General features: G+C 34.5%; 1 protein-coding gene across 1 annotated transcript; it reads left to right on the top strand.

Moving 5' to 3' along the window:
• Positions 1-4,220: 4,220 nt before the first annotated feature.
• On the top strand, positions 4,221-9,895 carry LOC148610880 (heat shock cognate 71 kDa protein). Its single transcript, XM_088590730.1, has 7 exons — positions 4,221-4,278; positions 6,204-6,412; positions 6,621-6,826; positions 7,244-7,396; positions 7,636-8,191; positions 8,351-8,752; positions 9,076-9,895. Exons 2-7 carry the CDS (start codon positions 6,208-6,210, stop codon positions 9,519-9,521), a joined length of 1,968 nt encoding a protein of 655 aa, XP_088446856.1. The 5' UTR covers positions 4,221-4,278; positions 6,204-6,207; the 3' UTR covers positions 9,522-9,895.
• Positions 9,896-14,638: the final 4,743 nt, after the last annotated feature.

Raw genomic sequence — 14,638 nt, 5'->3', positions numbered from 1 at the left:
TCTAGTCAGGCTACATATTTGAGAGTGGGAGCAAATATTTGCGTTTTCACACAGAACGCACTTATCGATTGTACAAGGCACTTGTAAAAAAAATGCAAGGTATGGTAGCAAAAAGATATTTTCATTGTTACTGGTTTCCGGTAATCGCATTTTATTGGTTGAAGTCCAAGAAAAGGAGCCATACACACGACTAGAATGATTAACATAAAACCGACAGACAAGAAAAAAAAGACGAAGAAGGTACACAGTTTTCCGCTAAAATGAACGTGGAGCCAGTGTAAATAAAATCCTCGGTTAGGAATTCCGTTTCTCCATACAGGCACTGAGTCTTGAAATAGCTTTCGAGACAGTTTTCAGCCTCCAGCACTGCTGGAGTAAGGTAGCCTGTAATACATGATTTTTATTTATTTTCAAAATTATACACATATTAGTAAAAAAAAACACACAATAAACAATACAAGAAGATAATATTATGTATCTAGATGTATAGGAGAACTCTTGACAGACATGGACTTCATTTCCGAAATCATATAGCTAACTTTACAAAGTCGCTTATTTCAGACAAAAGTTTGGGTTTAAACGTATTTTAGTTTATTGAATGGTTGGTCAGTACCAAATGAAATAACAATGCCACTTATCTTAGAAAAAAAGTAACATTTTGATTGCTTCTAATAACTGAGTCTTCAAAATCGCTAATCGTCAAATATTCTCTGCCACTGATTTTGGCTTACTTCCAACATCCGAAATGACACAAATGCGATATGCTATAAAATCGGATCCTCCGCTAAAATCATCGTTCCCTTGATATAATTGCGTACTCTCTCGTAATCGTGATGACCTGAATGTTTTCAATTAAAAACTTTTAACTGGTTACCCGGAACCAGATTAAACAACTGGCGCTATATACATGTATGTATATTGGGGTCCAGATGATGTATAATGTAATGACCTAAATTGCCCGAACCTACCCACATCTCCCTATTTCCAGTGGCAATCAAAATTTGTCGACCTCATCATCCTTGTGTCCCATAGTTCATCATCATCATCATCATTTCATGTTCATTTTATCATCCATTTCATGTTCATCGCCTGAATATAGCTGAAATATTGTGCTCGGGCGTTAAAACCCAACAATCACCTATATAGTCAATTTTAATGAGCCCCTGTGTTTGAATCGGAAAATGGGTAATATTACATAAATTCAATGCTAACCGATCATTTCAACTTTTAATGTAAGCCTCCCATCCTCATACAAGCAAAACAAAAACCCACATAGACATGTGTATGATATTATCTAAAAGAGGTACATTAATTTTAGCGAACTTCGGGTCGCTTATTGACCAGGAAACCAGATTAGGAACCAAATAAAAAAAAAACCGACAATGAATATTCATAGATATCGGGCCCTGCTAATATATGTGGCCTATAAAATACCATGAAAACTGATTTATTCAACGGGTGTTTTCCTTTCCCCGTTTGTCTACCTCGGACTTGACTTTTTATGAGCAACTCGGCGGTGCTTCTAGAAAAGCAGAAGACGCTTACCCTACCGGTGCACCTGTTCCATGCTTCCAGTTTTTAGTGGAGTTCGAGTTGCTCATTTACTTTTGTTACTTTGTTTTAATGATTTTAGTTACTTTATGTTCTTTGTTGTGTATGTCTGTTTTCCATGTCTGGTCTTTGTCCCTGAATTACATTCTTTTGATTACCGCTATAACCTTTGTTCCCTTGATTACTCTTTGTAACGAGACCCTGTGTCTGTTACACTGTCGAGCAAGAGATATGGACGTGAACAGTCGGGTACTTGATCGTGAATGGAGGATGTTAAGGATCGTGAATAACAAATAATCGATGAATCACACGTCAGATCAGTCATGTTTTACTAATATTGTATTTTAATTTATGTTATTGAAAAAAGAACGTCTGTCAAAATGATGTTATATACACATGTACACTATAATTCCAAGTAATAGCCAACGTCCAAAACCAAATAGTTTTCACATACTAGCTTTAGGCATGGGACACCCCTGCGTGTTCATACTCCAAAACAATGTAAACAAATCACGTATTTATTTTTAATGAAAACGAAACAAAGATTTATTTACTTGGTAATCAGCATGAATATATACATATTCACTTTGACTTGACCCTAGCTCTCGTTTCAGATTACAAGTTCCAAATGTCCATTTACCAAAATCATTTGTTCATTAATAAGACAAAAGAGCACTTTTGTGATCGTGAAGAAGGAGGCAAAGCAACGTCAAGTTCGTAAATGTGATCGTGAACAAATTTCAAAACCTTTTGTCAGTACTAACAGAATGTTTTACTTATCTACAACGACTGATTTCATTTCATAAATGAATATAAAAATGTCAGAATTTTTACTAACTACAATCAAATATATATATAAGCTAATTAAAAAAAACCTCCTACATTCTGAATACAATTTTGTCTGAGCATATACAAGGAAAATACCGAATGAAAGTAAAGAAAATCAAATGAAAATTGCGATTGAATGTTGTCATGGAAATGTTCTTGGGCAATGACGTCAGCTAGCGGACACCAAGCGTAAATGACCGGTTGACTATGAGTGATTCTGAAGGAGACGATTTGTCCGACACAAACAGAAATGGAGGGGACAATGATTTGAAGACCGAGGTTGACAGCAGCGACGAATTAAGACAAAGAATGATATTCCCGTTGTGGAACCTCTACAACCATAGTTCCGAGTTCTCCCACCAGTATTGGACATGAGAACTTCGCTGAAGAAACAGGACCAAAAAATAAATAAGTTCATTATGTTGCGGTCATATTATACTGCGCCCGGTGAAGCTCTTTTTGTTCTTTTTTTTCTGTTTTTAATAATATCCATTGTAGAATTGCATAATTGCGTTTTAAGCAGCTTCTTATAGGATTTACACATTTGACAATTTCACATTATTTGGTATAAGTAATTTACGCAAAAAATCAACTATAGATTTCTTTTCTACTTAAAATTTATTCCGAGCAATTAATATATTAAAGTGTGTTGCATCTATTAGAACGCCGCATCTACATGTACTATCTACAGAAACTATTTCTAACTCAAAATAAAACCCAGGCTATCGTAATCTGCTACATATTTTTTTTGAATATGGAAATTTATCATATTCATTCATTAAACATGTCATAATCTGCTTTCCTTTTACACTGATTCTCATAATTACGCTTCCTCTACATAAAATTCTGGATCCGCCCCTGCGATCGGTTAATAAGTTAGCCTGAAAATTATTTTTGGTATTGAGAAAAATATTTTATGGGGCTTGCACCTATTGTTAATCAAGTTGACACACCTATTGATTCCAAGAATTCAAGCAATCATTATTCGTTATAATTAAACTGTATCAAATAATCCATATACATAGTCTATTCCTTATTTGGCGCGATTTTCGTTCCACAAGGAAGCACTAACAATGACGTTACGTCACAATATATACTAAAACATCAAATAAAAAAAGCAAGTGGCACTGAACGCAGTATGAAAAAAGTGTCCCAAAAGTGGCCCATGTCACAGTGATGGTTAACTTCGTAAAGATTACCAAGCAGAAAATGTATTTCGTTTTCTACAAAATTTTTACAAAGGGGACATATTTATTTCAGGTTCAGGATTGTCTTCCTTTTTCAATTACCAGTTGATTTTTGCAAATCATGGATCTACAAGTATATCAGTCAATATTAAGTTTATTGGTTTATCCAGTACCGAAGTCAGAAATTATGAATTATGAAACGGGATGCACTTTTTCACGGTTTCATCTTTCAACGTCAGTGCACATCCAATTTTAGATGATTTTCTCTAGGAATTCAAAATATTTTAGGCAAAGGATGGTGCACTTGCACCCATGCCATGGCACCCATCTAGCTACGGCTATGTTATCCATGATCTACATATTTTTTTTGTAAACTCCCAAGAAAGCTATCTTATATTAAAATGTTCCATTCATGACATGTAAAACGAGACACATTATTGATAAGATAGAAAGTTCAATTTTATATCATCCTTTACTTCTGAGAATTTACTTTCACTTTCGATTTATTCTAGAATTTGTTCTTTGTGAGGTTGCTAATGACTCAGTCGAAAGAAGGAATGTCATTGGTCAAGATAGAAAGAATCTTTCTCGAATATTCTAAATTACGTCACTTCCTTTTCGGGTATAAAATTGCCGCAGCGTCACGCGGAATTTACTTGAAAGAAAAAAAGAGGGCGTACAAGAACAAGAAAGAGCAAAGCCCACAAAACAGGTAATTATACATTTTTTAAGTAACATTATACAATTCAATGTTAATTTATCTTAGCGAAGTAAATGAGTTTTCATAGAAACTTGATCTGTGTTCACCCGGCATTCATGGCCAGCAGTGATATCAGCGCGTTTTAGTAATAGATCTATAGCCTAACATTTCTGTAAAAAAATATCAACTGATTTTATGGGTTCTTGGTGATATTCATAGAACAATTCCTTCAATGGTTCTTAAGTATCCAAGCTGTTTTGTAAGATGTACCAGTTAGACAATTGATGATCCGTGATTGAGAGGGCACGGACCACGTGGAAAGGGAGTGACCGCACTGGGCTCCGGCATGCATACGCAGGTTGCTTTACGAATCCACCATGTCTTTAAAACTAAACCTATCTGAATCACAGCTTTCCTTAATAAGATAGCAAATTCTGTAGTTTCGTCACTAGCTGAAAATATGCCGGAGGGCTAGTAGTAGCACTGAATGAATTTTTTTACAAGCTTTTTTATCGAGTTGCCATGTGTTACTTAATGAAAAGGTTGGAGGTGGAGTTGTACACATGTATTGTTTGGTAAAGTTGAGTTCCTTGTTTCAATAAAGAAGATCTGTACACCTTAAATCCAGGGGATATTTCATAATAGTGAAATGTTTTCTATGACTAATATATCATTTCCATACTCAACCTTATGATTATTAAACATACAAATTGTTGAAATTCATTTATTAAGGGGTAATATAAAAAAAAGTGGGGCTTGGTTATTTTGTGGTGTAAATAAAGAGTTTATGGTGTTACAGTTCATGATTGGGATAGTTTTTGATAGGAGTCCAGGATTTGTTTATAGTCCAAGTCACCTCAGATTGTTTGCGGTTTTTTGCGTTTATTTTTGTAATTACTCGACGGTTCCTTTCAAAAACTTGCCATTTTATTCATGTTGTTCTGTACAACGATTCCCTTACAATTATTTTTCGTTCTTACCTCCGAGATTGAAAAAATTCAAAATTTATTTTTCCTACGAGAATTTTGCATTGAATGTATTGTTTATCCGCCATCTTGTTTCTATGGATATTTTGAAATGTTCCCTATTATCTCACAATTGAAGAGCTGAAATACCATGATTTCCCGCCATATTTCTGCTCTTTACCTTTAGTAAAAGACAAAACCAGAAGTTCCGAATGAAAATGTTACAACTGGTACTTAATTAGAGTCTTACCACATAAAGTAATAAATTAGCAGGGAACCAGAAATATGGCGGGAAATATCTTATTTCACCTCTTCAATTGTGAGATAATAGGGAACATTTCAAAATATCCATAGAAACAAGATGGCGGATATACAATACATTCAATGCAAAATTCTCGTAGGAAAAATAAATTTTGAATTTTTTCAATCTCGGAGGAAAGAACGAAAAATAATTGTAAGGGAATCGTAGTACAGAACGACATGAATAAAATGGCAAGTTTTTGAAAAGAACCGTCGAGTAATTACAAAAATAAACGCCAAAAACCGCAAACAATCTGAGGTGAATTGGACTATAGATAGTAATGTTCATCGGGGATGTTTTCAGGTATTAAGCATCCTGAATGATATTTCATGGGATGTTTTACACACAGTTTTTCGTTCAGGATATTATTTAATTGATAAATATCAATTTTATTAAGAGTGAATTCTGTCCACTCTTCATGTGTGAATTCTGTTTAGGATATTATTTAATACTGTAGTATGAAACAATATCGTGTACAATTAGGAATAACTCTTTCTTTTTCATAATAAAGTAAATATTGTTCAAGTAGTGGAAACAATATAATTGTTGTGGAAAAAAAGAGCAATAATTTTCACAGGTTAAGATTTTGTGCGGATAGAATTATATTTTGCAGAGTCCCTATTTGAATTAAAGGATAGGCCAATATTCCTTTTTCATTCAAATAATTGCAGGAACATGGCTAAAGCACCAGCAGTTGGAATTGATCTTGGAACCACATACTCCTGTGTTGGAGTATTTCAGCATGGTAAAGTTGAAATTATTGCCAATGACCAAGGAAACAGAACAACACCGTCATATGTTGCTTTCACAGACACAGAACGTCTTATTGGTGACGCTGCAAAGAATCAAGTGGCCATGAACCCAGTTAACACAGTTTTTGGTAAGATAATAAAGCAAGACTAATAGAGTAGACACTTGAAAAATCCAATTATAACATTCAATATGATATGGTGAACACAAATCTTGTGACAAGAATGAAAGTTTTAATTGCATGAAAATGAACATAACTTAAATCATGATGATAAGCCAGTGAAAGTAACCATACCAGTTTGATGATTAACTGATTTTTTTTGTATGTGTTCGTGTAGATGCCAAAAGATTAATAGGAAGAAAGTTTGATGATGCATCAGTACAGTCCGACATGAAACACTGGCCATTCACTGTTATCAATGATTCTTCAAAACCAAAAATCCGAGTTGAATATAAAGGTGAACAGAAGACCTTCTTCCCAGAAGAAATTTCCTCTATGGTGTTAGTTAAAATGAAAGAAACAGCTGAATCATACTTGGGAAAGGTAATTTACTGTTTCAGATTGGCCATGCAACCTGTAAAGAGTACATACCTGATGTATTCCTTCTGTTCAGATTTGAAACCTCAGACTATAGGTAATACAAATTTGATCTGTCTGGACAATGGCAGATTTGACTTTTATCCCTCCCCCCACCAAAAAAATGTGAAAAGTTGCGGTGGATTGAATGAAATTTGATTCAGTTTTAAGGTGAGACATTTGTTGGACCTTTAATACTTGCGTACAAATGTACTTCTAGAGGTAGTTACTGTGACATCAATGTAGATTTCAAGATAAAAATATTAGCAAGTCTTCTCAAAGAAATTAAATTGTTAACCATAGTCAATACCATGCCATTAACTTTTATCAAGTAAAAAAGTATATTTAGGAAATGATTTATTCCATTGAAAAAAATTTTTCTAGACAATCACCAACAGTGTAGTCACAGTACCAGCTTATTTCAATGACTCGCAAAGACAGGCAACAAAAGATGCTGGAACCATCTCTGGAATGAATGTGCTGCGTATCATCAATGAACCTACAGCTGCAGCTATTGCCTATGGTTTAGACAAAAAGGTATGATTTCTTAGCAGTGCGTTCATGTTACTTGATGATTGTAAAAAAAAAAATAGGTAGGATTTAAATTTACTTATGATTTTGTGAATTTTTTCTTCCCTGTATTTAGTATTCTGTCCCAGGAAGTAGTCTTATTTTCATTTTGAGCACAATTATTTTTTCTTGTTTCAATAAGATCACACTTTTGAATTTGTGTAATTTTCAACTGTCAGAATAATGTTTTTTTTTTCTGTTTTCAGGCTACAGGTGAAAGAAATGTTCTCATTTTTGATCTTGGAGGAGGAACTTTTGATGTATCCATTCTGACAATTGAAGATGGTATCTTTGAAGTCAAGTCCACCTCTGGAGACACTCACTTAGGTGGGGAAGATTTTGACAACAGAATGGTGAATCACTTCATCCAAGAATTCAAACGCAAACACAAGAAAGACATTAGTGAAAACAAGAGAGCTGTTCGTCGTCTGAGAACAGCCTGTGAAAGAGCAAAGAGAACACTTTCTTCAAGCACACAGGCCAGTGTAGAGATTGATTCTTTGTTTGAGGGTATAGATTTCTACACCAGCATTACAAGAGCCAGATTTGAAGAGTTGAATGCTGATCTCTTCAGAGGTACTTTGGAACCAGTAGAAAAGTCGTTGAGAGATGCCAAAATGGACAAAGCTTCAATTCATGACATTGTACTTGTTGGTGGTTCTACAAGAATTCCCAAAATCCAGAAACTTCTGCAAGACTTCTTCAATGGAAAGGATCTGAACAAATCCATTAACCCAGATGAAGCTGTTGCTTATGGAGCAGGTAAGAATTCTAAATAGATACTTATTGACTACACATGTGTCATAAGTTGCCTTAATACAATTTCCAAAACGAATGTTGCTATGGCTAGAAATGAAAGTGAATATGAGATGCATCAGTTGATTAAAATGTGATTTTCATGTACATTATATTTTATTTCAGCTGTGCAAGCCGCCATCTTGTCTGGAGACAAGTCAGAGGAAGTACAAGATTTGTTACTGTTAGATGTTGCACCACTTTCTCTTGGTATTGAGACCGCTGGTGGTGTGATGACCTCGCTTATCAAACGTAACACAACCATTCCAACTAAACAGACCCAAACTTTTACCACATACTCTGACAACCAGCCTGGTGTGTTGATTCAGGTTTATGAAGGAGAAAGAGCTATGACCAAGGATAACAACTTGCTTGGGAAGTTTGAGTTGACAGGAATTCCTCCAGCACCAAGAGGTGTACCACAAATTGAAGTCACCTTTGACATTGATGCCAATGGTATTCTCAATGTATCAGCTGTCGACAAGAGCACTGGCAAAGAAAACAAGATTACTATTACCAATGACAAAGGTAATTATAAATTAGAACGGAGTTCAGAAAATTTATGCAAGATGCAGACATTGGAAACAAATCTTAGTACAAATAGTTTTTCACAATTAAAAAAAAACAACTAAAAAACCCGAACTGACCATGTATGATAATGATGAAATATACTCCTTTCATTTGCGGTTTCCACCAGGAGACAAGGCATTTTGTCTAGGGATGGTTGTTAGTCCTTCCTTTAAATTCTGAGCTATCATGGTCGTCAGTTGTGAAAATAATAGAAAACAGAATATTCATTTTCAGTACATTACTTAAGGGATTTTTAAAAAAAATGTAATTCGATATTGTAGGACGATTGAGCAAAGAAGAAATTGAACGTATGGTCAATGATGCAGAGAAATACAAGGATGAAGATGAGAAACAGAAAGATAGAATAGGTGCAAAGAACTCGCTAGAGAGCTATGCTTTCAACATGAAATCAACTGTAGAAGATGAGAAACTGAAGGATAAAATCAGTGAAGACGACAAGAAAGTTATCATGGACAAATGTGATGAAATCATCAAATGGTTAGATGCTAACACACTGGCAGAAAAGGAGGAGTTCGAAGACAAACAAAAGGAGTTGGAAAAAACGTGCAATCCTATTATCACCAAACTCTACCAGGCTGCTGGTGGTGCACCAGGTGGGGCAGGAGGTATGCCGGGTGGTATGCCTAATTTCGGTGGAGCTGGTGGACCAACTGGTGGTGCTGGAAGTGGTGGTAGTGGTGGACCAACCATTGAGGAAGTTGACTAAATCACTCATCACTAAGAACTCTGATGTATCAGACTTAGTACATCTAATCTGTCAATTTGCTTGTTAGTTAATTTTGATTATCAGTGTTGCAGATGTTAATTTGTGATTATCATTGTTCCAGATACAAATTAAGATCTTGAATCAATATCTTACAAAATCAAGTCCTAGACTTACATAATTTCCCCATCAAATGAAAGCTTTTGTTTTGATAACATTATGAGATTAGTTGTTGGGAAACAATTTTAACTTTTTGTCTGTGATAAGACACCTCAGAACTTACATTTCACTTGTCATGCATTTTTTTGTAACATCATGTCTTCATATTTGTTACTTGTTTGGTACATCAGTGCTGTATAAAACATGGAAAAAACTTACTCTTGACTTAATTTTCACTAGACACAATTACTGTTATTGGAATAGTTTCATTAGCTAAAAATTTTTACTCAGTGGGGTAACATACTGAATAAAGAAATTCCTTCAGTATGCTGTACTGCATACCTTGGATTCTTGATATGCTGTTAAAAACATTTTAGACTATCACACTAGGAAAGTCTTGGAGAGCATTCGTGCATTGTTAATAATACAAAATTTTAGTGTTGCGAGATAATACCGTCCTAACTAGAACTAGATGATAGTATGCATCCTTTGCTACTGAAGGATCAGTTTCAATTAAACTCCATTTATTAGCTGTTGCCATCACTTGGTGTCCGTCGTTGTTGTCTTTAATAATTTTCAAAAAAACTTCTCTGAAACTACCTGAACAATTTGAACCGAACTTGGTATGAATGTTCCTTGAGGTATCCTGCATAGAACTGATGTGGGGATTTTTGATTGGTTGAAGAACAAGGCCACCGTTACTAAAAATAGAAGAGGGGTCAGACAGCAGATTTTTGCATATATCTCCAAAACCGTTAGGTTAAGCCGAATTTTGACGTCGAAAAAGTGTTCAGCAGGATGAGATCTATCTAGTGAAAATTTGTCGACCCATGTTGTGAGTTATTCCCCTTTTGAACGTTTTTTGCTGTTTTTAATGTTACTATTTTAAAAAATCTCAGAAACTACAGAATTAAATGAAAGTTGGAATCTTTGTTTTAAAGGGCATCCTTAACAACATGCTTATTTGGATTTTTGATCTGTTGTAAAGCATGGCTGCTGTTACTAAAAATTGTAGGGGTTGGACAGATTTTTGCATATATCTCCAAAACGGTTAGGTTTATCCAAAATCTGACATGGGCTTAAATTATTGAGCATGAAGAGATCTATCTGGTCAAATTGTAGTGAAAATTTGTTTACCCATGTTGGAGTTATTGCCCTTTTTTGGGCGTTTTTTTTTTTTCTGTTTATGTTATTACTTTAAAAAATCTCAAACTGCTCTACAGAATTAAATGAAAGTTAACATTTTTGTTTTATAGGGTGTCCTTAACGAAATGACAGGTTTTTTGTCGCGGAAAAAACACAGCTGCCGTTTCTAAAAATAGAACTATGGGGTCAGACAGCAGATATTGCATTCATCTCCAAATCTGTTAGGTTTAGCCAATAGCTTTCAATTGCTGAAATGATCTTGTAAGGCTTATAATGTGCCCAATGAATCAAATGGAGTCAAAATTGTCTGACAACTCCTTGTTAAGTTACTCCCCTTAAAAGGCAAAAATTTAACCATGTGAGCGATCCAGGCCCCTAGGTGCCTCTTGTTAAGTCTACTAATTCTTTCCTGATGATCATTGCCCTGGTCAACAGTTTCCATGTTGAGCATTTGCTCTTGGATATAGTGTACTAATCTGTTGTGAAAGAGTAATCAAGGGAACCAAGGTTGTAGCGGCATTCAAAAGAATAATCCAGGGACAAAAACCAGACATGCACATCAAAGAACAGAGTAACCGAAATCACATACAAAGCAACAAAAGCAATTGAGCAACTCGGACTCCACCAAAAATTGGGAGCATGGACCAAGTGCACCGGTAGAGTAAGCGTCCTCTGTTTTTCTAGAAACACCCGCCGAGTTGCTCATAAAAAGTCAAGTCCGGGGTATACGAAAGAGGAAAGGAAAACTGACAAGTTGAACAAATCAGTTTTTACAATGCGCAGATGGATACACCATAACGATCCACGAGTTCATGATGACGGCCATAAAACGTTTGTAGTGATGACTTCAATCTTGTAGCAACATAACCCTGTTCCAGAAGCCTATTTGAATTCTAGCGATACAATAAGTGTACGCTCAGGCATAACGTATGAGTTGTGATATGAACACTCCATTCGCAAATAAACCAATGAAGATGCTAACAGTAAAAGCATTTAAAATCCTTGTTGAGACTACCCTAGGAACAGCTATGCCTAAACTTGAAGAAAAAAGGCAAGTGCAAGCTTCAACTTCAATATTTCTCTGCTTATTTTGAACACAATTACGACTTTACTGACATGTTTTAACTTTCACTTTAGATGGCCATTTGAGGCTATAGAAGGTTTTGATTAGCCATTTCTGTGATCAAATCCTGAGGTTTTTGACCTCAATACCCTTGACAAATTATTTACATACAGTTGCGTGAATGCGGCCCTCAGTCCATTAAACTAAGGGATAATAAATTTTGGCCTACATCTTAATGAGCGAGAATGTATACACCAAATGTGGCCACATTCAAAATTTGATGGATGTAGGTGTAAGGCACCGACCATTTTTATATTGAGGGGGAACCTGGGATATTTTTGAAAAAAATATTAATTTCACTATGGCCAGCACTCCACAGTTTAGTTTAGTTTCCCACTTTTGGCTAGGGATGAAAAATGACATAAATGGAAACCGGTGGTTGCTATAGTGATTAAAAATGAAGAATCTATTGTTGATCAAACATTTTCTGAAAAAAGGGGACTTTTGGAAGTATTTTGCAATGTTTTATATATTTTCAATGTTGAAGGGGCTTTTTTTCAATGACAATTTGACTTCATTGTGAAAGTGAAAGTAAGTCAATTTTTCACCATGCTAAATTTAATAAGTGGATTACAAGGTGAAATAGCTCAAAATCTAACCGGCAATGCCCATATGAGGAAGGGGTTTTCGAAGGAAAATGTTTGAACAGTTTCAGGGGATGAAATAAAAATTGCAGATATTTTGCGGGAAATTTGATATTTTTAAACCTGATTTTATGAACTTTTTTGCAAATTTTCGCATATTTTTGCATGGTTTCTATGGTAACCCTATATGCTGTGGGTAATTTTTTTCCAGAACATTTTTACTGCATCCTGAAGGCCTTGGCTAGAGCTATTTCTAGATATATAGATTTACAGATGCTTGACATTTTTTTAAAGTGATAAATGTTACAAAGCATCAGATTACAAGACCAAAATTAGGCAGTTCTACAATACTGTGGAGTGCTGGCATGAAGAAAAATAAAAAAAATATTTTTGCTGTGGCAAGAAAAAAAAATGAAGTTCCTTAATGGTGAAAAAAAATAATGAATTCTGTTTTTCATAAAAAAAAGTTGAGGTGGAAAAAGAAAATTTAAAAAAAAGAAAAAGTAAGGAGAGGAGAGGAATGTAATGTACACATAGTGAATATACCATAAACTGCCATTCAACATGTTAAATTATGTATGAAGAAGTATGTAACAAATGTCTTTAATATTAACATTTTACGGTTTATAGTCGAAAAATTAATTATGTTATAATGAGCAACTAAATGGATATCAATATCCAGAGATATTTTGTGTTATATTAATCCAGTATGTTAAACAATTACTACCTATAGTTAAAGACAAAGGAACTTTTGCAGTTTCTAAATGATAACAAATTTTCTATGTACTTACGACATGACAAGCATGTATACAAGCATGTTCAGTAATGAACTAATTAAGGCGGCTGAAAATGTTCACTTTAAAACTGAAAAAGGAAGTCTATGCTATATTTTTGAGCATTGAGAACTTACTTCTAATATTATAATTTGTTCTATTAGAATTAGTTCTTAATGCGATGTGCAATGATGACAGTCCCTAGCCCTGTCATATGTGACATACAATAGTAAGAACGTATTAACTTTATTTTAAAAAGTTCCCAAACAATCACAACATAATCAGCTCCGAGATGATGGGTTTATGGTCTTTAATGGGTTTGATCAACTTTAAATGTTATTTAACATTGCTAATAAGAACCTGAACTACTCAAATTTACTTATACGTTATCTAAGTCCTCAGTAAATTTCTTAGAGAGAGTGCAATTAAATCCTAATGGAATAAGGTGAAACCTTACGACACTTAGGACTTAATAGTAGTCTAATGTGCCTAATGCACAATCTTAAAAGTTTTAATTCATTAAAAAGTTACTCGACTCAAAATATACAGCTTGTGCTGCCCACTAGCAGAGCGTATGCTCCAAGACTTAGTCAATAAAAAAAATAATAAAAAGTTATTAACATTTGTAACAAAATACTATCCAACAATACACATAATCTCGTATTTGTTACGAAAACGCTGGTCTTATATAATTAATGACCCTGAATTCTCTCAACTTTTAGAACCACCACTAAAGCAGACTCTGGTCAAACCTTTATAATGCACGTCTTTCATGAACAATTAAACTATAAATATTACTCCATATTACTTTTTTTATCTGTTGAAGATAAAATCATCACATGTATATACCATTTTTTCATATATGCATCCTTTACATAATACATATAATTACGAAACTAATTTTACACTGATCAAGTCAAAAGTTGATATGTTATTTGACCATGAGGTCAAGGGTCAAGTTCAAATGTCAACCAATCTAGTACGAGGGGCCTCGCCTTGAGAAAACATAACCCCATACAAATATCAGATGTCTAAGTGAAAAGACAAAAGAAAATTATAGCCCGGACAAAATTTTGTATGATATTTGGCCAAAATTTTGTATGTCATTTGACCTTGGAGTCAAAAGCCAAGGTCAAAAGTCATCCAATCTAGAACATTACACTATAACTTGATGTGATTTAATTAAATGTCAAACAAGTCAGATATCTAAGTAAAAGAACCAAAACGTAATGGCACAGACAAAATTGTGTGTCATATTTTGCCAAAATTTGTATGTATGTTATTTGACCTTGAGGTTAAATGTCAAGGTCAAAGGTAACCCACTCTGGTACGTAA

Source organism: Perna viridis, chromosome 7 (assembly GCF_037379345.1).
Source record: "Perna viridis isolate PV_CMFRI_1.1 ecotype Kerala chromosome 7, ASM3737934v1, whole genome shotgun sequence".
Lineage (NCBI taxonomy): Eukaryota > Metazoa > Mollusca > Bivalvia > Mytilida > Mytilidae > Perna > Perna viridis.
Note: the sequence above shows the minus strand (reverse complement) of the source record. Positions and strands in the feature narration are given on the sequence as shown.